Source organism: Pelobates fuscus, chromosome 6, assembly GCF_036172605.1.
Source record: "Pelobates fuscus isolate aPelFus1 chromosome 6, aPelFus1.pri, whole genome shotgun sequence".
NCBI lineage: Eukaryota > Metazoa > Chordata > Amphibia > Anura > Pelobatidae > Pelobates > Pelobates fuscus.
The window spans coordinates 91,992,965-92,019,582 of record NC_086322.1 but is presented as its reverse complement, the minus strand read 5'-3'; the positions used below and the strand labels follow the sequence as shown (position 1 = coordinate 92,019,582).

General features: G+C 45.4%; 1 protein-coding gene across 1 annotated transcript; it reads right to left on the bottom strand.

Annotated features, from left to right (window-relative positions):
• EXOC1L (exocyst complex component 1 like) lies at positions 1–25,429 on the bottom strand. Its single transcript, XM_063459980.1, has 3 exons — positions 25,055–25,429; positions 2,678–2,808; positions 1–593 (listed from the first exon to the last, which is right to left on the bottom strand). The coding sequence occupies exons 1-3, from the start codon at positions 25,173–25,175 to the stop codon at positions 330–332; spliced, it is 516 nt and encodes a 171-aa protein (XP_063316050.1). The 5' UTR covers positions 25,176–25,429; the 3' UTR covers positions 1–329.
• Between the last annotated feature and the right edge of the window lie 1,189 nt (positions 25,430–26,618).

Here is a 26,618-nt window from a genome sequence, read left to right as displayed (position 1 = left end):
GCAATTTTTATATTTCATAGTTCTATAACTTTAATAGCAATCTGTGCTCAATCCCATGTGCAACTAGCTAGTTTTGACAGAATCAGTTAATTTCCATATGAAAACTGTTTGGTGATGTCCTGATATCCATGTCTAAGATGATAGACTTTGATTGTTCTAGTAACAGCTTGGGTAAAAAATTACTTTGCCTAATTAACTTTTGACCCCTTGACTATGCATGCTATAACACTATCATTAAAACCATATTTTTTATTTTAGTAGAAATTCATACAGGAGTTACTGTGTTGTGGGTTAATTAAGGTCATCTTCACAGATTTGGACCATATCTCTTAGGGCATGGGACACAAAGAAAGGCAGAGAAGATTAGATGCATAAAAGCATATTCTCATGAGTACTAAACAATCCCCATTGTTTGAAGACCATATGACACCCTCTTCTATATAGGAAGAGTCAAAATTAAGCACTTTGATGTCCTTTTTAGTGTAGAGTGTGTTGAGTTTAATTATACTTCGTGCAAAGGCGTATTTTGAGGCACAACTATAAGCGTCCATATTGCAGACTTCTTCAAACATCATGTCAAAATTTGAGTTATCCTGTTGGATGAAAATAAAACACTATTATTGTAATGATGATGATGATTAATAACTATGACAAATTATCTTCTCATATAGGTAATATTCACATATATGCTGTATTTTATGAACTAGTTTATGAAAGAAATATGGAATTCAGTATGTAGAGCTACGTTAAAAAAAAAAAATGATCTTCAACAAACTTGAAAATATAACAAGCTGAAACAAGCTGTCAGAAATCCATGGAGATGTTGTGCTAATGCATATAGTGATTGAAATGTCTGTTTTTAGTCTTATATATTTTCCCAACTTAATAAAAACCAGGTGTCAGGTCAGATTGGTACAGACTGTGGTGTGTGCCGACGTGCAGCCATTGGAAAAGAGGTAGAACATTTTTATTATAGATAATTAAAAGGGGGCTGGGCTGATGAAATAATAGAAACCTCTTACGAGGCAGCAACAGAATACCTGGCAACAGGTAACAATTCTCACAAATAGAAAATATCTATAATTAGAGAGCCTGAATATAGAACAATTTAATGTACTAGGAAAATCGTTGGTTGTGGGCAGAAAATAACTAGAACAAGCCCAAGTTGGAAATAGAGAATTAGGATTTAAGGGATAGTAAGCCAAAACACAAAAGGTTATCAGAATAACATTTGTGCTATACCATTGAGTAAGTAAAATCAGCTGATGCCTGATATATAATGTGCATTAATATATATACATACAGCAATGGCACAGAATATTACTAGTGCTGGATTTAAAAAAAGGCAGGTATTTTACTAAATACCTTTTCTTCCAGTCTGCTGGTGCTGGCCCTGCCCATGATCTGCCTCCTTTGCTGACATCATCAGAAGTGTTGATCTAAGCCAATCCTATAGGAAAGCATTGGATTGGCTGAGATAATCAATTCTGTTGATCCCAGCCAAGGAGGCAGTTGGGGGCAGAACCAAAAACTGCCCTGGCCAATCAGCATCTCCTCATTGAATCAATGCACCTCTATGAGGAAATGTCAGTGTCTCCTTGCAGAGAGTGGAGAGGGTGTGCAGCACTGCTATAAGAAGCACCTCTGGTAGCCAACTGGGAAGTGGCCACTTGTAGTGTAGCAAGGTTGTAATGTAAACACTATCTTTTCTGTGAAAAGACAGTGTTTAACCCCTTAAGGACCAAACTTCTGGAAAAAAAAAGGAATCATGACATGTCACACATGGCATGTGTCCTTAAGGGGTTAAAAGGACACTATAGTGACCTGAGGGTCCCGCTCCCGTGGCACTGAAGGGGTTAAAACCCCTTCAGCAGCTTACCTTACTCCAGCGCCGGGCTCCCTATGCGCTGGTAACCTCTCCTCCCCCGCCGATGTCAGCTCCCCTGTCTGACGTCAGCGTAGCCAAAGTATCAAAGTGTCCATAGGAAAGCATTTCTCAATGCTTTCCTATGGATGCTCTGCGTGATGGAGGCATTATATGCCTCCAGTGTCACAGATGCGCCTCTAGTGGCTGTCCACTAAAGGCTGGCTTAACCCTGCAATGTAAATATAGCCGTTTCTCTGAAACGGCTATGTTTGCATCTGAAGCGTTAAAACCTGAGGGACCTGGCACCCAGACCACTTCATTGAGCTGAAGTGGTCTGGGTGACTATAGTGTCCTTTTAACCCCTTAAGGACACATGACATGTGTGACATGTCATGATTCCCTTTTATTCTAGAAGTTTGGTCCTTAAGGGGTTAATGCAAAAATCCTGCAGGGAATGACTATACTCACAAGAACAAATACAATAAGCTGTAGTTGTTCTGGTGACTATGGTGTCCCTTTAAGCAAAAGTTGTTTTGGTAACTATAGTGTTAGAGAATAAATGATGCTTCGAGAGAATCACAAATTAAATGTACCAACATTATTGATATGAAGTCAAGACTTCGCTAGCTTTAAAATCCATCCTACAAGCCAGACAATTCGATGGACTAGATTGAGTTCTGGATCTTCTTCTGTTTTTCCCATATAAAGCTGTGGAACAAATTTACGTCAGGGGCTTAAGAAAAAAAAAAATTGCAAAAAAGTACTGCACATTTGCATAATTATCCCCAAAATATTATTTGTACCACTTACAGTTTCAGCCTCCTTGCCATCAATGTACTCCAAATCTTTGAGTAGCCACTTCTCTGATATCTCATACTTTTCATCCAGACACACTCTGTAGTGCTTTACAAGGCATATGTGAACTTCCTGCTGTTTAGAAACTGTAAGAGATATATTTACAGTGTTATACATTGCCTCTGGAAGTGATTTACACATTAATCAATTGTCTGAGACGTACAGACTTCAATCTTGCTCATGGGACTGTTTGTAGTGACAGTTTGGAAAAAAATTACTTGATTATGTATAGATGTTTTCCATTTATAATTTATACAATTACTTCTCTGGCAATCGGGTTGGTGAGATTTTCCTTTGGTACTTAGCTGCAGGTAAACAATTATTATCAGGATAATATTCAAATCCAGTGCTCCCAGAATATTGCACATGTTGGTAGGATTTTGAATAAATAAAGAAAAAGTTAGACACAAGCATACATTCAGAAAGTCTGTGGTCGTTGTACAATAATGTAATTTTTAGAAATGTATTCCCCAGTAACATTCATGTTCCAATAAAGACAAATCTGTAACCAGGTCCCGTAGGTCTCCTGGGGTTCCGGGCAAAACAAGCCCAAAGTTGTAGGAAGTATTTTACATGACATGTGCACAGTCGTCCTTGTCGGCATATGCACAAAACCCCCCACCACATACTTAATTATAATAATGACACTGACACCTGGGTTTTGGCAAAATTATATCACAGCTTTTATTTATTAATTAACATAGAATTATAAAGGTCATTGTCACACAACAGGCCCACGTTGGCCTGCACAGTTTCCACATTATTTTACAATTTAACCCCTTGACAATGACCCACCCCAACGTAACATCATAACATAATACACCAACATTGTAACATATTAGCTTAATCTGAAACATGACCATTGCCACCGAAGGGCATCAACCATTGCCACCAAGGGCACCATCCATTGCCACCAAAGGGCACCACCAGTGTAGGGGCATACCGAGACACCCCTACACACCCTGGTTCGGAGCTACCTACGAGCTCGAACCTACCAAACCAGTCCAAAGGCCTACCTATTAGCCCTGAACTCCAAACTGTCCCCCCTCTCACTCTTTTCTCCCCCCAACTTTACTCTCCATCCCCCGCCACAGCTCAGAGCTCGACTCCTCGAGTTCCTGAGCGACACACCCCCCCCCCAGGGAAAAGATTGCCCGCTGGAGGCCCTCCTGGAAACCTAGCAGGAGAAAATCTAAGCCCACGTCTGAGAGGTGAACCCCATCCCGCCTGAAATAGCCTGGCAGCATATCCTCCAACTCTCTGTGCCTAATTACAACCCCCCCCACTCGCCTCACATATGCCGCCATGATTTTGTTGACCTTACCCTTAATTTTCGCCACCGCGGAGGGGTTCCGCGCGTGCCGCCAATAAAACCTCGGAACCATTTCCGACCACACCACTATAACCCCTGGCACTAACTCCTGCAACTTGCCTACATCCCTCTTCATACTTTCGATCAAAACCTTCTGCGGCAATGACCCCACATCATTGCCTCCTGCATGCAGTACCACAATGTCCGGGACCTGGCCCAACAAAATTTTCCGAAATACCTCCCCACAAATAGCATTCCAACCCCAACCCCGGTATCCAAACCACCGGAGTTGCACCACGGAGCTTGGAAAGCCCAGCTGTAGACCCCGATGTCGAACTGCAGCTCTCCGATGTGCCCAGTAAATATATGAGTGGCCAACCACCCATGCCGTCCAACCTGTAAAACATAAAACACAATTCCAACCGTGACACAACATTAACATAACAAACCCCTCTGAACCACCCATAGGCCTCACACCAACTTGTCTGGCCTAACATACGACCTGAACCGCAGGGACTCCCACCTGCCGATCCTTTTCACCCTATCATCACCCAACCCCAGCCTCGCCGCTTCCGTAGCCGCACCAATCCTGAAGGAATGGGTCCCAAACTGCCTTGGGTCCACTCCCAACTTGTCCAAAACCTTCCGCATCACCTTGAGGAACTGGAACTTCGACAGCGAAGAACCATCCTCGTGTCGAAAATATGAACCTCCGGCCGCCGCCCGGACTCCGTGGAAGGCCGTGGCGCACTTGACCGGGCACGTGCCCCCACCTGGGAGCTCCCGCAGCGTAACCAAGGTCCCCTTACCCATCATGTCCGTTTTGGACCGCCTCAAATTGATCACCACCTTGTCACTCCACACCTCCACATCCGTTGCCTGAAGCCCCCCCGCCCCTTGGCGGTTGCTGCTGACCAGCTCGCTGATCCGAAACGCCCCGAAAAAGGCGAAACTAAAAACCACAGAGAACAACAGAACTTCGTAACTCAAAAAACACACACCGGGCAAGGCCCCCACAATCCGTTGCAGCAGCACAAACGACACCGGCCTCCTGGAGTCCACCGACACTTTCCCCCTCCTTAGCCCTTTCAGTGCCTGCCTCACCAGAAAGTGTTTCGTGGCGTCCTCCCAACCATTGAATTTAAACAAGAAAGCTAGCGCCGCCAGCTTTCGCCCTATCACCGCTGCTGAAGATCCTTTGGTAACCGATCTACACACAAGCCACAACAGCGTGTCCAACCGGCCCTCCCGCGAGGGCTGGCCCCCCGACTGTTGCACCAAGTCCTCCCATTCCCCCCACACCTTACTGTAAGCCGTCCATGTAGCGGGGGCCAGGGAGTCCCGTATCAGTCCACCAAGCATGATGTCCCGAGCCGCCACATCTCTTCCGGGCAAGACATCCCCTCCTCCTGTGCGCCCGGCGCCGCCTGCCGAAACCTCTCCCACTGAGATAACGCATCGGCAATCACATTCAACAGACCGGGCACATGCCGGGCCCTAAAAACAATATTGAAACGCATACACAACAATACAAAACGGCGGAGAAGCCGAACCACCGGGATAGAGGACGCTGACAGCCCATTCACTGCGTCCACCACTGCCATATTGTCCGAAAAGAAAACGACCTTCTTGTCCCTCAACTGCGGACCCCATAGTGACAGTGCTACGACCAGCGGGAATAACTCGAGGAACGCCAAGTTGCGGATCAGCGGGCTGACCCTCCACTCCATTGGCCAAGTCCCCGCGCACCATTGCCCGGAGAAGTAGGCCCCAAACCCAACGCTACCTGAAGCGTCCGTGAACAGCTCCAGTTCCTGAGACGAAGCCACCGGCTACCGAAAAAACACCTTCCCATTAAACTCCCGCAAGAATTCACCCCAGACCTCCAGGTCGGCCTTCATGGCCGCCGAGACCCGGATAAGGTGGTGCGGGAACGCCACCCCCGCTGTCGCCCGGGCCAGGAACCTGTTAAATACCCTGCCGACTGGGATCACCCGACAGGCGAAGTTAAGCCGGCCTAGCAGCGACTGAAGCGCCCGGAGTGTGACCTTCTTTGCTCCTCGTACCTCCACCACTGCCTGCCGCAGCGCCACCAACTTATCCTGCGGCAGCCTACACTCCCCTTTGATCGAGTCGATCTCCAAGCCCAAGAAGCTCAAGCACGTCGTGGGACCCACCGTTTTGTCACCCGCCAGGGGGACTCCAATAACATGCGCCACCCATTCCAGAGTCCTCAATCCCCTCCTGCACTCCTCCGAACCGGGAGGCCCGACGCACAGGAAGTCATCCAGGTAATGGACCACCATCCTAGTGCCCGCTTCCAATTTCACCACCCATTCCAGGAACGTGCTAAACTTCTCAAAGTATGCGCACGATATCGAGCACCCCATGGGTAAACACAAGTCCACATAGTAAGCCCCCTCAAAATGACAACCCAGCAGGTGATGGCACTGCGGATGGATTGGTAAAAGGCGGAAAGCCGCCTCAATGTCCGCCTTAGCCAACAACGCCCTCCGTCCCGCTCGCTGCACCAGACTCACCGCCTGATCGAACGAAGCGTACGAAACCGAACAGAGGGCCTTGTCGATGTCGTCGTTGACCGACGACCCCTTGGGGTAGGACAGGTGATGTATCAAGCGGTGCTTGCCGGGCTCCTTCTTAGGAACCACCCCCAACGGTGAAACCCTCAGATTAGGTAAGGGGGGCTCGCTGAACGGCCCCGCTACCCTTCCCAACTGCACCTCCTTAAGCAACTTTTCCCTAACCACCCCGGGAAATTCCCCGGCCGACTTCAGATTGCGAAGCCGTGGCACCCCGTCCCGATCCCGAAACGGTATTACAAACCCCTTAGAGAACCCCTCTTCCAACAACCCAGCATCCGCCCTGTTAGCGTATTGCTTTAGCCAGGGCAGCATCGCGCCAACTTTCACTGGCGTTGCTCCCAGTGGCAGGGGACGCGGCCGAACCTCCGCCCGCTGCGGGAGCGGACTTCCCCTTCTTAAAGCATCTGTGGAGGCCGTGAGTTCCTCCGCACCCTGAGCACTCGTGCTTAAAGCGACAGGTGGCCCCCCACTTGCACTGCCCCTCGTTGAATGACCAACAGTAGCCCCGTTTCTGGTTGGCCGACACGGCGGTAGAAGTGCCCGTGCCGGCCCCGGACTGAAAGGGGGACGCTTTTTGCGCCATCATCAATTTTATCCAGAGCGGTAGGTCCATCTGGTCCCACCGCATCCCCGGATTAGCGGCCAGGCGCTGACGAAATTGCTCGTCGTACCGCCACCATGCTAGGCCCCCGTACGTCCTATATGCTTCCCAAACCCCGTCCAGGTAACAGAAGAGCTGCGAACAGCGCTCCGCCGCCTTCTCGCCCATCACGCTGGCCAAGATGCAAAAAGCTCTGAGCCAGTTCCCAAATGTTTTGGGAATCTTCCTGTACCTCCGTTTCTTTTCCTCCTCCTCCTTTTTTGCGTCTTTTTTTATCCTCCTCCTTGAGGTCAATGTATTCCTCAAGGGGGAGAAGCGAAAAGAGCTCCACAAATTCACCTTTCCAGATCCTCTCCTTCACCTCGGGCTTGAGGTGACAGCCTAAAGGACCCGCAAACGAAACGTGGACGTTCTGTCTCGCCGCCTCCGGGACCCCCCCAAGCAGATTCTCACCCTCGGTCCCTACACTGGAAGCCTCCGCCGCGGGGGTCGCGCCCCCGCCTCCGTCTACACCGCCCCCGGCCCCGGAAACCCCGGCTGGACTAGACCCGAGGACCTTCCCTTGTGAAGCCCAAACCTGACTACAATCCCCTTCCTTCCTATTCCCCTCACCCCAGGAATCAATCAACTGTCTAATGCCCGCTAAAAGCTCCCCCGACTGCTGAAATGACAGTGCCTCACCTTCCGAACCCCTTGCCGCCGAAGGCGGTGGAGTTGTCATCCGGCTCTGTGCGACCTGCCCCAAGCGTTCAGCTGCTCCAGGCCGTGGGCCTGTGGCGCTGGGTCTCACCCGGTCCACGGGCGACCTTGACGACTCCTGTCCTGCAGCCCGGTCCGCCTCGCCCGCCGGCGACCGTCTGGAAGTCCTCGCTGCGTAGGGTCGCGCCCCCTTGGCGGGTGACCGTCTGCGAGACCTGCAAGGAGAAGAAGACATCTTGGGTAGGCTGGTCGTAGGAACCCTGCCCCGTCCTCCCTCCTCCTGGGACCAGTCACCCAACTCCCCTCTATTCGTCCGCCTTCGAGGGGTAAGAGCCTGCGCCGCAGTCCGCACTCCCTTCGAGGAACTCCCGCTCCTGGAACTGTCGTCCCGCAGCGTCCGTCCCCTACGCCTGGCGGGGGGCAACCCACGCCGCCCCCGGGTGTGCACCTCCCCGCAGGGGCCCCTGCCGTCCGACTCTGATCCCCTCCGGTGGTCGCTCCGCGACCTGTGTCTCCTAGCTGCTTGCGCTCCGGCCCTGCGGGCCTGCCCTTTAGCGGGCGCCGATCTCCAGCGCTGTCCCTCGCTGGTGCTACCGTCCGTCAAGTCTCCGCTTTCCCGACCAGCCTGACTACGCCCCCGGCCTAGTCGCACGGGAGACCCAGGCGAAGCGCTGCGCTCCTGCCCTCTGACTGGGGACCCCCCATGGCGTCTCGTAGCGCTGAATCTGTCCTGTTCCCTCCGAGCCCTAGCAGTCCCCTGCTTACCACCTGCCACCCTACCGTCACCAACCATGCCAGTACCGGGACCCACCCCCGGGGTAGCCCGTGGGCTAGTAACTGAGGGGGCAGTAGCGTTGGAGGGCGACTCACCCGGGCGATTTGCAACTGTGGCTCCTGCTCCTCCAGCAGCACTTCCAGCACTCCCGGAACCTGCTGCCAAGCCTGCCGTACCGCTCCTCTTCCGTCCGCTGGCCTGCGCCTGCAATGGCCGCTTCCTCGAACTCCTGGCAACATCAGAAACTTCTCCGTCCCTTCCTGTAAAAGAGGACACAAAAACCGAACGTTCGGCAGTTTTGCTGCCTCCACGTTCGGCAGCCGAACGGCCGGCAGTAGAGCTACCTCCACGCTCAACCCCCGAACGTTCGGCAGTGGACTTGCCTCCCCGTTCGGGAAACGAATGTTCGGCAGTATTATTACCTCCACCTTCGTCTCCCGAACGTTCGGCAGTTTCGGCCCATTCGCCAGATCTCCTACCTCCACGTTCATCTCCCGAACGTTCGGCAGTTTCCGTCCGAACAGCGATCCGCCTACCTCCACGTTCGCTCCCTGAACGTTCGGCAGTTTCCGACTCGGTTCCTGAACCCACGGCCTGCGACTCCGGCCTCGCCTGACGGCCGTTTCGTGCTGCCACACCGCGACGACGCCCGCGGCCGGTTCCACCTGCGGCCTGCCCGCCAACCGCCTCACTGCCGCCCCGACGACCTCTGGAGGGGCTCCTCGGACGCCGGGAAGCTGGAACCACGCTGGGGCTCAGCCTCTGCGGAGGCCTCGTTCTCCTCACCGGCCTCTGACCCTGGGAGCTACCAGATCCGGACGGCAGAGCATCACCAAGACGGTCCCTCAGCCACTCGAGACCCCTCTCCTGCACAGCAGCCCTGACTCCTTCCAGCCAATCTTCCATCTTCCTGACAACCTGCAGAGGAGACAAAAGAAAACAAAGCCACACAAATCCTGCTACAACGAACAGGTAAGTGTAACTTTGGATTAAAAGTGCCGCTAGACCTAAGATGGCCCCTCCTTTAACCCCCTAGTAACTCCTCCCCACTCCATGTCCTCAGACCAGCCCCCAACTACTGACAACTAGCTGCCTGCCTCCTGGCAATGTCAAGGCCCATTCCCCTTAGCTGCGCTGCTCCATGGGCTTCATGACATTAAATCTATTACAGTTTTATTTTTGCGTGCTGTTTTGTTATCACATATATTGTAATTTGTATTTTTGTGTGTCTGAATGCAGGTGTGTATTTAAAATTATCTTTGCATTCACTTTTAATCCTCACATGGCCACTCCTCACATGGTTGCTAGAGGTGCTTCCTGGGGCAGTCTCCACCCTCTGCATGCAAACACTGAACTTTCTTCAAAGAGATGCACTGATTCAATTAATCTCTATGAGGAGATACTGATTGGCCAGGGCTGTGTTTGAATTGTGCTGGCTCTGCCCCTGATCTGCCTCCTTGACAGTCACAGACAATCCTATGGGGAAGCATTGTGATTGGCTCAGAGAATCACTACTGATGATGTCAGCCAAGCATGCAGATCAGGGACAGAGGCAGCAGCTGCAGACTTGAATACAAGTACAATTTTACTAGATAAAGGTAGGCAAGGGCGGCAGAGGGGGCTAGATGGTGATTTTAACATTATAGGGTCAGGAAGACATGTTTGTGTTCCTGACTCTATAGTGTTTCTTTTAAGCAAAACAGCCGACTAGGAAACATTCTCGAAGTCAGCTATGCATTCAGTTTGGCTACTCTGGCCTTAAATTTGAAATTCTCTTTGAATTCACCTTGAATTCTTACTTTAGTAAATAATCCTATGCAGATGCCCATAATCATATGAATGCACCCTCAAAATCATGAGGTGATGTCAATACTATGGCTGCAGAAGTGCTGTGGACGTAAGTGTGTTTTCTACTCGCACCAGTAACACTGCGCAACCCAGCACTTCAGTTCCAGTTTAATGATTTATTACACTGAGTAATTACGTACATAATATAATATATAGCCTAACTTTTAAAAGTCCCATTTGCTTTTATTTGTGCTAAGTTAATTGGCAAAATATCAATCTTGGCTCTATCTAACACATTTTCTCTTATGGTGCATTATTGTATTATAGTTCACGTTACATTATGTATTATCTATAAACGTATATTAATTGGCAAAATGTCAGCCTTGTTTTTGTCTAACATATTATCGCTCATAGTGCATTATTGCATTGAAGTAAATCTTAAAGTCCTATGCTACTAGCCAGGCCTTAAATGTTACTTGCCACTGCAAGCCTGGAGGGTGCATGGAACACTCAACAGCAGTGGTGTATTTTGGATATGTGCTGCCCTAGGCATGACGGAACTCTGGCACCCCCTAATTTACATTTGCCCCACCCCTTCTTGTCAAGGCCACACCTTTTCCTGTTAAAGACTAACACACACTTTGACTGACAGAAACACACTCTCAGATACACTGACATACACACACACTCACTGATTTGCCACAATCTGACAGACACACACAATCACTGACTCATTCACAGACACACACTGACAGACACACACACAATCACTGTCAGACACGCACACACTCACTGACATACACACACAATGACGCAGACACACACACACTTACACACACATTCACTAACAGACACACACACTCACTCAGACACACAGGCTCCCTCACGGACACACACACACTCACTCACAGACACATTGACTGTCCATGACTGTAATTCCCATTAAGCCACATCTATGTCCCAGTTCTACCCAGAATAGTCCTTTAATTAATGTTTATACTAAACTACAATATCAATAAATAGTGACTCCCACACTATAATACAATACACTAAACATTAACACCTAAACTACTCCACTACTCCCTTACGATACTACCATTATCACAAATCATTATGCCTTACATTACTCCATCGCTGAACATTAACCCCTACACAAAAACTAGGCTAGCACTAAATATTAACCACTACACTAACTCTAACCATGAACCCCTTCACTACCCCAACCTAACCACTACCTATAAATATCATGAAATATAAAAGATACATGATGGGGAAGCATGGTTTAGAGTGAAATTATTTAATCTCACAGTTAGGGATAATTTATAAATTACTCAACCTTTAATACTGCATGTTTTATGATGTCTCCAGAACCCTTCAGTGATATAATTTTCATATCTTAAATGGTTTGCCATTCTGTATCCTGCATATGTTTTCTGTCATATAGACATAGATCATTATATACATATCTAGATTTACATTGTGACGGGACGCCACAACTGAGTGCCATCCCCACATGTGCCCATTTGCTTGCCTGCATTGTTTTCAGGTGCATCGCCCTACCTGCTCCTAAAGGAGCCATAATCACAGGCTGGAGAAGATCCAGGTGCCTCATGCCTGCAGATGGACTGTCAGCAAGGCAGAGGCTCCCTACCCAGGAGCTACGACTCCAGACTCGTAGCTGCCCAAAGAGCACTCTCTCCGGTGCTACCTACGTGGAGATATCCACCGGAGAACGACGCAAGCCCCAGCAGAATCCTGAGTCAGCTTCACGGCCGCAAAGTCACGCTGGACGTCTGGAAGTCTGTGCTGTCCAACAGGAGAAGGGCTACCATTCAAACTGGTTTTGCGCCCTCTCTCCTGATTGGCCAGCGAAATACCTCCCCGAGCGCCGATTGGTGCGAAGTTTGAATCTACCGGCCTAAACCTTATGATTCTGTGGAACTGTTTTCAGGAATGTACAGAGCCTCAAACCCAGACTTTACATGATGATTTCTCGGGCTCTGTACATCCGATAGCTCTGCTATTTGCAGAGATCATAGCTGGGATCAAGAGCTATCCAGGGATGTATGTTTTATTACCTTCCTCTAAGTTTCCCCAAGTGTATGTGATGTGCATTACTGTATGTATTTATTGTACTGTTCTCCAATAGCGGGAGATGGTTATCTGTAAGCCATCCCCCTTGAGCCTGGGGCTTGTACTCACTAGAATGGAGACTAGAGATGTCGGCAAACGCGAGTTTCCGCAAATGTTCGTGAACCGGGCGAACCGCCATAGACTTCAATAGGCAGGCAAATTTTAAAACCCACAGGGACTCTTTCTGGCCACAATAGTGATGGAAAAGTTGTTTCAAGGGGACTAACACCTGGACTGTGGCATGCCGGAGGGGGCTCCATGGCAAAACTTCCATGGAAAATTACATAGTTGATGCAGAGTCTGGTTTTAATCCATAAAGGGCATAAATCACCTAACATTCCTAAATTGTTTGGAATAACGTGCTTTAAAACATCAGGTATGATGTTGTATCGATCAGGTAGTGTAAGGGTTACGCCCGCTTCACAGTGACAGACCAAACTCCCCGTTAAATGCACCGCAAACAACCGCAAACAGTCCATTCGCACAAACTCAAACTCCCCATTTGCACAAGGTTGGATACCAAGCTAGCCATGTCCCGTTCCTTGTCCTCACTGATGTCATTGAAGGTCTCTTCCTCCACCCAGCCATGTACAACACCAAGGGTCCCCGAAAAGGCGACAACAAGCCCCCTGGGACGCCTGCTGTGTTTGGTCTTCCACCTCCTCAAAGCCACCTTCCTCCTCTGACTCCTCTTCTTCAGACTCCTCTCTCTGCATTGCCTCTCTCTGCGTTATTATAAGGTGTGTTAAGTAGTACTATTCCTATCAGTTTAATCCCTGTTACGTCCCCTATCAGGGGACGTGTATATGGCATCGATTTTAGGAACCGGGAGATGGAAAAAGATGCTTGGTCGGTCCTCCTACTTCAAATTTGGGGCACTGCGCGTGCAATCTAATGTGCCACCAGATAGGAGTGGTGTGTTAAGTAGTACTATTCTTTTCAGTTTAATCCCTGTTATGTTACCCTCATCAGGCCTTTTTTAGTCGAAGGTATCGCCCACTGTCAGTCCCTTCGGGATCCATCCCTCATTCATCTTAATAAAGGTGAGGTAATCTAGACTTTTTTGACCTAGGCAACTCAGCAAAGGAAGCAGCAGCGGGTACAACATCATCATCATCACACCGTACGTCCATGTGTGTAATGCTGCCTGACTGAGACATATCCCTGTTATCTACATCCTCTGGCAATAATGGTTGCGCATCACTCATTTCTTCCAACTTATGTGTATATAACTCCTCTGACAGATCAAGTGAAGCGGCTGTGGTGCTAGTGTTGGTGGTGGCAGCAGGAGTGGTAACTTGAGAGGTGCCCGAAGCTAAGCTGGAGGAGGATGGTGTGTCAAGGTTCAGAGCGGAAGCTGTAGAAGATTGGGTGTCCTGTGTTAGCCAGTCAACTATGTCCTCAGAACTTTTCGAGTTCAGGGTACGTGGCCTCTGAACACTGGGCATTATTCTAGGGCCAAAGGGAATCAACGCACCATGACCACGACGGCCCCTGCGGGGTGGCCTGCCTCTGCCTGTCATTTTTTTTCGATTAGTGGTACTATGCGTGCAAGCTACTGTGACAACAGATATGAGTGGCACTGTGCACTGGCAGAAGTTGGCAGAGTAGACGCTGTAGGCCTGACACACACGCTTGCAGACAACTAACTGCTATTCAATCTATTACAGTCAAAAAAGTGTTGTTTTTTTTAAATGTACACTACTGTTACACCAGATATGAGTTGCACTGGTGTGACACTGTGCCCTGGCAGGCCCTGAAACGCATACGTGTGAAGGAAACCGACTGCTATTATATTACAGTCAAAAAAGTTTTTTTTTTTTTTTTAAATGCAAGCTATTGTGACACCACATATGAGTGGTGGCACTGGGCAAGTGGGCACAGTATACGCTGTGAGCCTGACACAAACGCTGGCAGGCAGGCAACTGCAATTAGATTACACAGGAAAAAAAAGCAGACTGATGTTCTAGCCCTAAAAAGGGCTTTTTGGGGTGCTGTCCTTACAGCAGAGATCAGATGAGTCCTTCAGGACTGTAGTGGACACTGAATACACTAGCCTAGCTATCGATTTCCCTATTAAATTAGCAGCAGCTACACTGTCCCTCCTCTCACTAAGAATGCAGCTTCCGGGGGGCGGGGCCTAGCTGTCATGGGGGAAAGACGCACTTCGTGTGAGCTCCCTCAATATCTCACTTTAAGCAGCTATCAACAAGCGAATTTCACCCCTGACCCAGCAATGTTGCTCCTACCTGACCGACCCGACATGCTTAATAGCGGTCAGCAACTCAACAGAGTCTTACTTACCTCCACGTGGCAAGTGTAGCCTGATGCTCACCGGGCGGGAGAGGTGGCCGATCTCCCGATCCTGGGATGCCCAGGAGCAGCTACTTCCCGGCAGGAGCTCCATTACCCCCCCCTTCGGACCGGTGGGGGTTATCCCGGTCCACCCCTGAGAGGCTGTCTGGAGCTAATGGACACACAGAGCACAGCCGCCCAGGCTGACATACTCATCTGCGACTCTCCCAATATGGCGGCAGCCGCGTGTCCTCCTGGTACCAGCAAAGCATGGCAGGATATTGAGTCTAAGCTGGACAGACTCTTTAATCAATTTTGGAAGCAAATAACAAGCAGGAAGTCCCAACAAGCTCCACCACCGCCCCAACAAGCTCCACCACTGCTAAGCGAAGCAGTCCACATTAAAATCCACCAACGCAAAAGGCGTCGAAGACGGGACCGGAGGCACAAACAGAAATGCAGAACCTGCCCCACGTCAAGCACTCGCCTCCACCTTAAGCCACCACAATCCCGCACCGTACGTGAAGCACCACCGGGACAGATCCGACCACCCGACAAAACAAGCTTTCCACCACCTCAAGCCGCGAGCACAAGCAGTAAACAGCAGCCTGCCAAGCATATCCCACTATAGCCGATCCTCCACACCATGCCTTTGATCACATGAACTGCTCTCTGCACATTAACTAATCGTAAAGTAGCAAGCGTTTAAACATGTCATTATTTCACCTCCTAAAGAGTTTATTGTCGTGGTTCCTTACATGCCTTTACCTTAACCATTCATGTATTATGTTATTCACTAGTCTCATCTCATGGGGCGACTCACACTTGATTTATAACTAGTGGTGGAGCTGCTGATATAAATACACAGTTGATAACGTGCAAGGTACACCCTAAACATGCAAATATTTGCATATACCTATTGAAGACAAGAGGAAGTCTTCGGGGATCTACCTGGATACTCCACCTATGATATAGGGGAAGTCCTGGTTTGCTTTCATTTATATTTTCTTTTCACTGGGTTGTGTTCACATATCTTGTTGTTTTTGTTTGTACATCAACACCCTAAACATGACAGCCATCTTTCACAACAGATACCCTCAGTGCAACTAGCCATGATATACGCACATTCAGCCTAGCATGCTCAAATATAACACACTTCTGTCTAAAAAAAAAAAAAAAAATGCAGCTTCCGAATGAATCTAAGATGGATGCTGTACAGGAGGTGGGAGGGTCTGGGAGGGAGGGTCTGCTGCTGATTGGCTGGAATGTGTCTGCTGACTGTGAGGTACAGGGTCAAAGTTTACTCAATGATGACGAATAGGGGGCGGACTGAACATCGCATATGTTCGCCGTCCGTGGTGAACGCGAAACTTCATTGGTAAAGACAATTTATACACGCGAACCCCTGTGGGGGTCTGTGTATAAATTGTCTTTACCAATAAAGCATTTTGTATTGTACTTTCAGAGCTGTGTGTCGTCCAGTTACTGGGGGAATGGATGTCTGTTTAGTTTAATGGTTCCAGAGTGGCTGAAGGAAGGAATTAGCTGATGTAACTGGTCCGGTTACCCGGGGTTCGCTACATAAATATATATGATCTGTAAATGTATCACTGTTATTTTAACTCTGTGAATATGAAATGATCCTCAGAAACAGGATCCTGCAAGAAGTTTACATTTGAAAAATCTCTTTAAAAATTCCCTTCTGTGATGCAAACCTATTAACCTTTAAATCATTAAGATACAATGGAAAACTGCCAGACTTAGTATATATAAAAACCAGGAAGGGCATATTATCAATGATGGGATTCATTGACAGTTTAGAAATTAACCTCCCAGATAAAAATTTGGTTAAATTGGAATTGGAGTGATTTGGCTTAGAAACGGGCTAAGCATGGTGAAGCTATAATCCCATGTTCCTCATATGAGATAGACATTTTTATATAGGGGGTTCTTCACAATTTATTAAATTCTAGATTGCAAAATTTAAGCTTAAATAGACTGGAAACATGCTCTAAATAAGTTATATATTTAATGCTTGTCTATTTTTCTTCATAACACTAACTGTAATAATAATTGGTGACTAGTGAATAAACCCCATAGACTTTATTTGCAATAATAGTTTGTAATGTTCCATTATGGTTACAAGCTGTTTTCCACAATTTAGAGTGAACTGGCACAGATGCAATAATTGTGTGCCAGGATCTCGTGCTTCCTGCATTAGTACATCGCCATAATTTTAGAAATCGTTATATCTACTATATTGTAGCTATTCAAGATAGACGTTGCATTTATTTTGTTTGCGATTGTTTTTACGCCTGTAGAAGAAAGTTACGGTAACCTGGAAACAGGCAGTCATTTGGCTCACTGATAGAAATATGTCATACAAACTGCTTAGAACCTACCATAGGAAAATAATTACAAAATATACAAATATAACATATTGACCTGAGCCAAAAACTAAAGTGAGTTTCCCTCCTTGATAGTCTGACACTTGGCTCCTTCCCAAATGCACTCCTTAAAACCTTCACGCTTTATCCATTGACCACTCAGAATCCACCTAAACTGACATCTACTGGTCTGTCTGTCTATCTATAGCTGTCTGACTAGCTATCCATTTATTTATCTCTTAAAACTCACAATAAAAAAAACTCCACTGTAATATAGTTCATATCAATATACAGTGCACCGTGTGTGCTTTTTTCCTGTAAACTCTGTGTATTCAGCAATGGATGGATCTAGGGTACACCTAAATTGCATGCCTACCCCAGCCTCTCTCTGAACATGTATTTTTTTTTTTTTTTTTTTAAAGCTTAGCTCAGGAGAGTTGAGAAAAGCTCCTACTTAGGAATTTCTGTCTCTCTAAAGGAAGTAGTGAAGTCGGTGAGAGGCCTGGTGGATATCATGTAAGAAGTCAGGCTGTTCTAAAATAATTTTCTCCTTACAGTAGGGGAACCAGGGAACTCCGGCACCATAACCACTACATAGCGCTGTACTAGTTATAGTGCTTGGAGTTTTACTCTGACAACCCTTACTACAAAAAGAATGTGAGTGGATCAATTAGTAGATCAAAAGCAGAATAATCAGTTACACTACATCGCTAGAGGCTTGGAGGCATAACACTTAGATAGAAATAGGATATTTTTCTCTAGATAGAAGTAGGAAATATCAGTGCTAAACTGCAGAAATGCAGGCCAGGAATAGATGATAAGCAAATGATTAACTGTTTCTGATAAACACAACATGGAACTGATGCAAAACAGGTGAGGGTTGAAGCCAGGTCTAGTATACTGGAACACTGGGTAGGACAAAATCAGGGTGAAGGATGTAGCCTAATATACACTGAAACACTCGATAAGACAAAACTAGAGTTTTGGTACACAGGAACAACAAGACTAGGTATAGGATAGCGCGCTTAGGGCCTTTGTGCAATGAATAGTGAGTTCTTTAACAAGAATCCTTTGGGAATTTTAGAATCCTGAGGGAGCCTGAGCATGAGTTCTGCTAAAATGTGTGTGAAGAAAACACTGTAAATATTGAACCTTCTTTTTGGGCAAAAACAACTTGATCAATGTCATCTAAGCATTTTTTTTTCTTCTATTTCAAATATCACTCAGGTTTACAATGTAGCAGACTCCACACAGAACATGCACTCTAGGACGTTTACGCATGTTACGCTCTACGACGCAAGGAAATACACATGGGGCAGAACCTGAACTTCAGTATACGTTGTATTATTATTATTATTTTATTATTATTATTTTATTATTTATATAGCGCCATCACATTCCGTAGCGCTGTAGGTTCCACTGATCACACGCACGGAGAATCATGTGAAATCGATCAACAATTGAAGTACCCTTATAAATGCCCGTCAGATATACAGTAGAAGTAACCCTGATAAAGCCCAGGACCTGGATGAAACGCGTTGGAATCAGATTTTTTTTTTCTGTAAATGTAGTAAAACAAGTTACTCCAGTGCCCAGTGGGCTTTAAAGGACCAATATAGGCATCCAGACCACTTCAGCTCAATGAAGTTGTCTGGGTGCCAGGTCCATCTAGATTTAACCCTGCATGCTATACTGCTATGTTTACATATGGGTTAATCCAGCCTCTAGTGGCTGTCTCATTGACAGCCGCTAGGGGCACTTCCGCGCTTTTCACTGTGATTTTCACAGTGAGAAGATGCCAGCGTCCATAGGAAAGCATTGAGAAATGGACTTGCCGCACATTCAGCCGATGACATCCAAAGGAGGAGGAGAGTCCCCACCGCCGAGGGAGCCCGGCACTAGAGAAATGTGAGTGTTTAACTCCTTCCTCCAACTTCAGCCCGGCGGGAGGGGAGCCACTATAGGTCCTGGCACTATAGTGGTCCTTTAATAAAGTAAGAAAATAAGTTCACCTTGTTCTGTTCCAGGCAGTTGGTGCTGATACATTATTGTTTCCATGATTAAAGTATACATTACCATGGTTGCTATGGTCATGATCAGAGGATAGTCTCCATAGAGACACATGGGGCAGCACTTGACCAGATGTTATTGCAATAAAAAAATACCTATTGGCTGTGACAATGACTACTAAGATTTTTTCCCCGAAGATTAAAGGATTACTTTAACCAAAAAACAGTGTAACTCATTCTATCCTGCACTTCTCCCTATCAAACAATACAAAAAAATAAAAAATTAAAGCAATAACTTGCCTCAGTTTCAGTGCCAAGACCAAGTTCTCCCCTCAGCCTGATCCTACTCTACTCTCTCTCTGATGCTATCCAGGGTAGGGACAAAGAGGATGGATGGGTTAAGTGGAGGGGGCATGCCACCATGTGATCCCTGTCTCCAGCATTAAGGGGTAATGATGCTTGAAATAACCCTAAATATACCTAAGTACATTTACACAGTTGTAATTAGTGTGTCTCTCCACTGATATTGTATAGCTAGGTTGTAGCGGAGTAGCAAGGGTTAATCCACGATCTCTCAGCTGGTAACCAGGAATCAGCATACAGAGCACAGGTAGCGTAGTATAATCCCTTTTTCCCAATGACTAGATGACACATAGTCTGGGAGTCAACTGAGGGCTTTATTGAAACAGCACCAAATTTATATGATTTTCACTGTACAGGGTTTCCAGACTGGGACAGCGGGGGTTTTAATCAGGTGGACTGTGTGGGAAACTGACCGTGCAGGGTCATTTCCCAGCATCCCCTGCTGTGCAAGGACAAAGATGACATCAGGCATGGATAATTATATAAACAGTGGTTACAGTAAAATCTGTTATTTTACATTAAAATGTACAATTTAAGTAATTTCCAACAGATTTCCACAAATGACCCCTCATTAGATTGCATGGATCTGAATGTACAATCTCACGAATTACCGCTCAGATCCCTGCAGAAATAGGCGAACGCCACACAGAAAACCATTTTTAGTGAACTGGGTCTAGAAAGGGAAAACTCACGAACGGCTTCAATTCACAGAAAGAGCGAATTTCCCGAATGCTATGGAAGTCAAGCGGTGTTTGGAAATCAAGTAGCCAATTTGAGTTTCAGGCACTCGATGACCAAACACCGCTGAACTCTTAGCGAACAAACATGGCCGCCGCCACGTGTTCTGTACACAAACGGCGGCCACACACACAAAACCAATTAAACGCTTGCAACAATGTTGCAACTGGGCTAATGAGAGACACACAACCTCATCGGGGTGGTCTCTTGTTCGGTAGTTAGGTAGTTTCCCGAACAGGATTGCAGATTACTGTTTGGGAAACGAATGTTGGATCCCCATAGATGAACCATAGGTGATACGGCCATTTAAAAGTCCCGAACACAGTTTAGATTAAGAAAGTCTTTTTCAATCTCCAAGTGGCTGTGTTTGCCACATAGGTGCAAAAAAAAAAAAAAACTCACAGTGCTATTAGAAAGAAAATACTGTAAATTCCCTACATATTTCAGGTTAGACTTTGGAAAGTCCTCCTTTTTTAAAAACCACAGCATGGGTTGTGATCCAACAGGACCAGTGACCATATATAAACCAGTCATGCACTGTGGTTGGCATTACAAGCATTCAGATGAAGCCATTTGAGCTAAAAGACTACTTTGCTTGCCAAAGTCTTAAACCATCATAGTCACGGGATACAGTGTTTGTACATTGCTCAGAGTGACTTCTTGAGCCTCCGTGGCAATATCAGCATTGAGAAGGATACACTATTTTAGATGGATACAAACAGCAGTTTTGTAGAATTTCCGTTGGTGATCACAGAGCAGCCAAGAGGACACAGTGAAGCGCAGGTTAATTTGTGCTGTAAGGCAAAGTTCTCACCTTTAAACAAGGAAGCAGTTTTGCATTATGAAATCAACCAGAATCAAATGTTCTTACACAGATTATGCAGCCTAGCTGATAGTGAGGATGCAGTGATAATTTACACCATTTTAATTCATCTGTATGAGGTTTGATTTGCAATGTGTTGCCATGGGACTCTTGATACATAGTAGAGAAATTGCTTTGTTATTTGTACCATCATCACCTCTGCCGGTGAGGGTCTTTAGTAATGTCTCTGTTTTGCCCTGATGCCATTAGCCTGAGAGACTGAGCACTTTTCCTTGTTCTGACCTCCACTTCCTCTGCTAATTACAAACACAGGATTGTATCTCTCTCTAGAAAGAGTGATAACCATGCCATAGGTGTAGAAGAAATTCCATCTTGAAAGGTAATTACTGTGGGCATCCAGAGCTAAAATCTCTTGTTAGTATTTAGAGCTTTGGCAATATACAGCCACTTAATATGGTGGCCAAGCCCATACCTCAAATTACATGTTCTTTTAAAGAGGATTTATTTTTGTGACGGAGCTCCAGTACTTCGACTGAGTACCTTTGTCAAAGTTCCCTCTTGCTGGAAAAGAAAGCACTGAAGTGGCTAGAGTCTTTTTTTCCCAAACACCAGACAACAGTTGGTGAAGGATAAAGCAACAACACTTAATTGACACATATTTATAGGGACCAGCACAACAGGGGGAGGGTCATCAATGGTGACAATAGATATCCCTCGCTGTGTAACAAAAATATACCCCAACACGCAGGATTCAGCTAAACAGAAGACAACACAGAGGGAAGATACGTCTACCGGACCTTAGAGTGGCTGGACTCGACGTATATAGGAGAAGTACAGAGTCAGGAACGATCCAAGGTCAAGGCACAAAGAGACAGCGTAAACTAGGACTAGCTGGGGTCTGGAACACAGTAAACAGTAAGCCGGCAAACAGAACAGATAAGGATAAAGAAATAACGTAGTCAGAAAACAAAGCCAAGTTCAAGTATGAAGGAACACAACTGAATACAACAAGCGCTAAAGGGAACTGAAACAGAAACCACGATAGGGCAAGGAACCAAGGGAAAAAGGTGAGTATAAATAACTAAACATCTATTTTGATTGGTCCCTGTCATCTCCACGCCCCCAAAAGGTGATTGGGGTATGGGGAGTGTGGCATGACAGGGACCAATGGGAGGCCTTTTCCAATTTAGGCTCCCACTGTCCCTTTAAGAGCGCGCCCGAGACCCGCGGCGCGCTCTTAGAGTCAGGCGGGACACGTGACCGCTTCTCGCGGTCACTGCCCGCCTTCCTGTTCCTGCCTTCAGATGAGCTGCGCACGGCTCGTGCAGCAGCAGGACCGCGTGCGGCTCGAACAGAGGACCCCGGCCGGCCCCTGGAAAGGGTAAGTACCGCTACACCCTGACACCGATGTGTCTGGGGAATAACTCAGTTATCAGATATTCCCTGCCCGAGTAATCTTTGAATGAAGTTTTGCCAGGCCACAGCCTTTTTATGATCTCGTGCAGAGTTCCAGGATGCCACCGGCTAAGAACCAGGCATGAAAAAGAGTTCTCCTGACTCTGGAGAAGAGGGCTCCTCCTGGTTCTCTGTGCAATTCGATTGTTCCTCATCTTCCCCATGTTCCCCCTCAATTAGTGCTTTTCTGGAGGACTGGGTAACTGATTAGCAATAGGTGTAAGACTTACTGGGCAGCTTCATCATACTTGTCCAATTTAGAGTTCCTGGCAGTTAATGCCTGACCCTTCTAAAGGAGATGCGGCTGCCCTGGTCCCATGAAACTGTCCCAGGGATGGAAAGTAGAGTGCTCCGTTGCATGGAATTTGGGAAAGAACCAGGAAGAGTGATTATACTCTTTTAGGGGTAGTTAGACTTTGTGTCCTGAACCAGTTGAAGTGTGATCGGAGCAGGCTCCATAATAATCTTGCACCTGTTTTTAATAAAAGTATAAGACACAAAACAAAACTTTAATATTATCACCTTTCCAGGTTCCATACCATGTTCAAATCCACTGTCACAAATGATGGCAGACACTACTTCATGTACAATACATGCCGTTTCTTCTTTTTGTCCATCTATAAAACATGTGAAAGACCTTATGATCCCACATGGTATTCCACAGAATCCCAGTTTGCATTCTCACATTTGTACTGTGGTGATCTAGTTCCTGGCATGCCAGTAGGGTGAAAAAAAGATGGCAGTCCAGAGAGGGGAAGGGCTGGAGGTGAATGGATTGTTTATTTTCTGTTACTATATGTCATTTGTTGGACATATTACATAGCTACAAATCTTCTAACACTCTTTCCAGTTTTAAATTTTTGTAACTAATGTTTTCAATCCCCTGAAAAATCTCTCCACCACACAATTCAACAAACTACTCTAGTTGATATTTATATATAAAAATGTCCAAGGCACATCGATTTCCAAATGTCTATCAGTAATCCTGAACAATAATTAGTGCATTTCTAAACATTAACTTGATCTTGTAATGGAAAATTCAGAAACACTTTCAGTGGGGTAAGAACACAAATAATCTTTAAATTGCAATTACTATTATTAAAAACAAAATGTTATCCAGATAACATGTTTATTCATAAAACAACATTGTGCCGAAGAGAACATGTGGAATTCCCAGAAATTAGATTTGACACCTCTAGTCATAAAGTGAGGATCAATTTATGTTATTTTGTGAAATTACATAAATATATAAAAAAAAAAATCTCTCTTAATTTTAGTTGAGAAAACTGAAAATATTAAAGCACATTTTATACATAAAAGGTTGGGAATGTAATAGTCTTTCCAGGTTAATAGGAGTTATATATTTTAATACGAGCAATACATGTTGTATTTTATTTTATTTCCATTCTGCGTTAAAGGGACATGGCTTCTTCAATGCAGATTCTATCCACTTACGGAGACTCACAAACTACGTAAAAAGCAATAAAAAATAAGACCACGTGGCCCAGACACAGCTATCTGTACGTTACGATGTCTTTTTTTATGGACTTCTTGAAATTATACAAATGTATATTGTGTATATTCACTGTTTTATTAATTGTCAATTTTCCTTTACGAATACCAATGAATTACATTAGATTGTTATACAAAGAGGAAAAGATTTTTTTAAATATGGTTTAGAAAGCAGAAGAACAAAATTCAAAATAATTGACTATATGTTACATTGAGCACCCCTCTTTTACTTAGCTCCTTAGATGTTAACATTAATTTCTACACAAGCACACATACATTGTGAATTTAACAAACTTATAAAAAGCTAAACGTGTTTTTAAAATTTTAGCAACAACCTTAAATGATATGAGTGAACCCTTACAAACAGCCTTAAACCGTAAAAATCAAAACAACTTACTTCCTTTTGCTCAATATTTATTAATAAAGGAACCTACAAATAAAATGGTCTTTTCCTGTGTATTCTCAAATGTAATCAACGAATGTGATTCATATTAAATGACTCATCACTTCAAAACATTTGTCACATTTTAGAGAAATCTGTTTGAATTAATATTTTTAAAAGATTAGTTTCACTGCTACTTTTAAGAGTAAACTCTAACCTGTTCATATAAATATCCCCTATCAAGAATACATAACCAGCAAAATTCTGTAACCATAGAGACAGAGAAGCAATAAAAATATTAATATGTGAACAGCCTTTGAGAATCACATATAAACCAAATAATATGTTAAAGTCACACACACATACAAAAAACACCAGAACAAAACTATAAAAAATCCCAAATGCTAAAGTAACTTGGTCATAAAATAAATAAATACATATCTATAAAATATATTACCTGATGTGCAAAGATAAAACCTCTCTTTAGATTTGGACTTAGTCTCTATAAACTCATAAAGAGTGTATCCTTTTGGCTTGAAAAGCTTTTTTTCCATATCTTCCTTTAGTAAGGATGACATTTCCGTCTCTTGACAACACGGATATTCTAGAGCAGAATAATATTATCCACATTCATAAGAGTGAACTCCTGTCTTCCCTTGTTGGACCTTTCCTTTTTCCTCTGGCCTTTAAGTAACATAGAGTGGAAGTCCCAGTCTCCCTGTTCTATTAAAAGCAAGTTCATCAACCTGTTTGCAGTACTTTATATCCTGGTTTTGGATTTTCCAAGCTCCCCTGAGCACTGAGTGTTGGTAGGAGCAATCATATTTGCACATTTAAGAATACGTGACCTTTGCCTCATTGTCATTGATGGAGACTTTTGAAAAAAACAAAACGTCCGAAATGAAAGAAAAATAAAAATGGGTTAGGTTCCATTATAATAATCAGTTAACAGCTGCCTTGATGTATTGATTGAGCTTATCTTCCATTAAGACTATTATTACAAGTAGCAATGGGGGCAGGACTGCTCTCTGATACGGCTGAACACTTAACGCTTCCCACAAGTCTATACCCATGACGTTGTCTTGGAATGAGGAGCCAGACAATTCCCAGTTCAGAACCACTTTGTAAACGATGCAGCAATCCCCTTACATTAACGCTAAGAGCTCCACTTCATGAAAAGAACAGTTTTCATTTGTAAGCGTCACTGCATTTCAGAAAAGCATGAGGGTTATTTATTAAAAGACACTCTAAAAATATAGATTTTTTTCTTTATTTTTTTTTTTAATATTAACTAATTGGTGTTGTTTAGGAGATGGTTCTGTATTCCAAAAAAAATCATTACTGCAGCCAATATTTAAAGCATCTTCTTTCTAGTACAGGGAAAATAGTGTCAGACTAAGTCATAAAGTTCATGGTGAATAGGTGCTGGTCCATGCCACTGTCCTCTCTCACCTTGACTACTGCAATCTGCTTCTCAGTGCCTTAAGTGCTCCCAACTTGCCCCATTGCAGTTTAGAATGAATGTGGCGGCGAGGCTCAACTTCCCCCCACACCTCGCACGCCTCACCCCTCTGTCAGTCCCTGCATTGGCTTCCCATAAGATATAACATTCTGGTTCTTGTTTTCAAATCTCTACATAATGCTACTCCCACCTATCTATTCTCCCTAATACACAAGTATGTCCCGTCTAGGCCCTTACACTCTGCCGAAGACCTGCGTCTATCCTCTGTTCGTACTCCCACCTCTGATGCTCATCCTTAAGACTTCTCTAGGGCTGCACCGTTCCTGTGGAACTTCCTTCCCTTTCCATTAGATGCTCACCCAATCTCCACTCCTTCCAAAAACTCACTTTTTTTCACAAAAGCAATTCATTTAAACTGGTGATGGAACCCCCCACCACACTAAGTCTTCATTAAATACTATGATACCAATCTACTTCCCTAATACTTCACTTACCTTTTGTGTCACTTTACCACACTCCCATTAGCATGTAAGCTCATTGAGCAGGACCCTCGTCCCCT

Bases quoted from the DNA above. Each gene is read 5' to 3' on its own strand.
- EXOC1L (XM_063459980.1), bottom strand. From the start codon at position 25,175: ATGTCATCCTTACTAAAGGAAGATATGGAAAAAAAGCTTTTCAAGCCA. The intron at 2,809-25,054 runs GTAATATATTTT...TATCTCTTACAG, and splicing joins GTTTTATCTTTGCACATCAG to TTTCTAAACAGCAGGAAGTT. The intron at 594-2,677 runs GTAAGTGGTACA...TTCATCCAACAG, and splicing joins ATGGCAAGGAGGCTGAAACT to GATAACTCAAATTTTGACAT.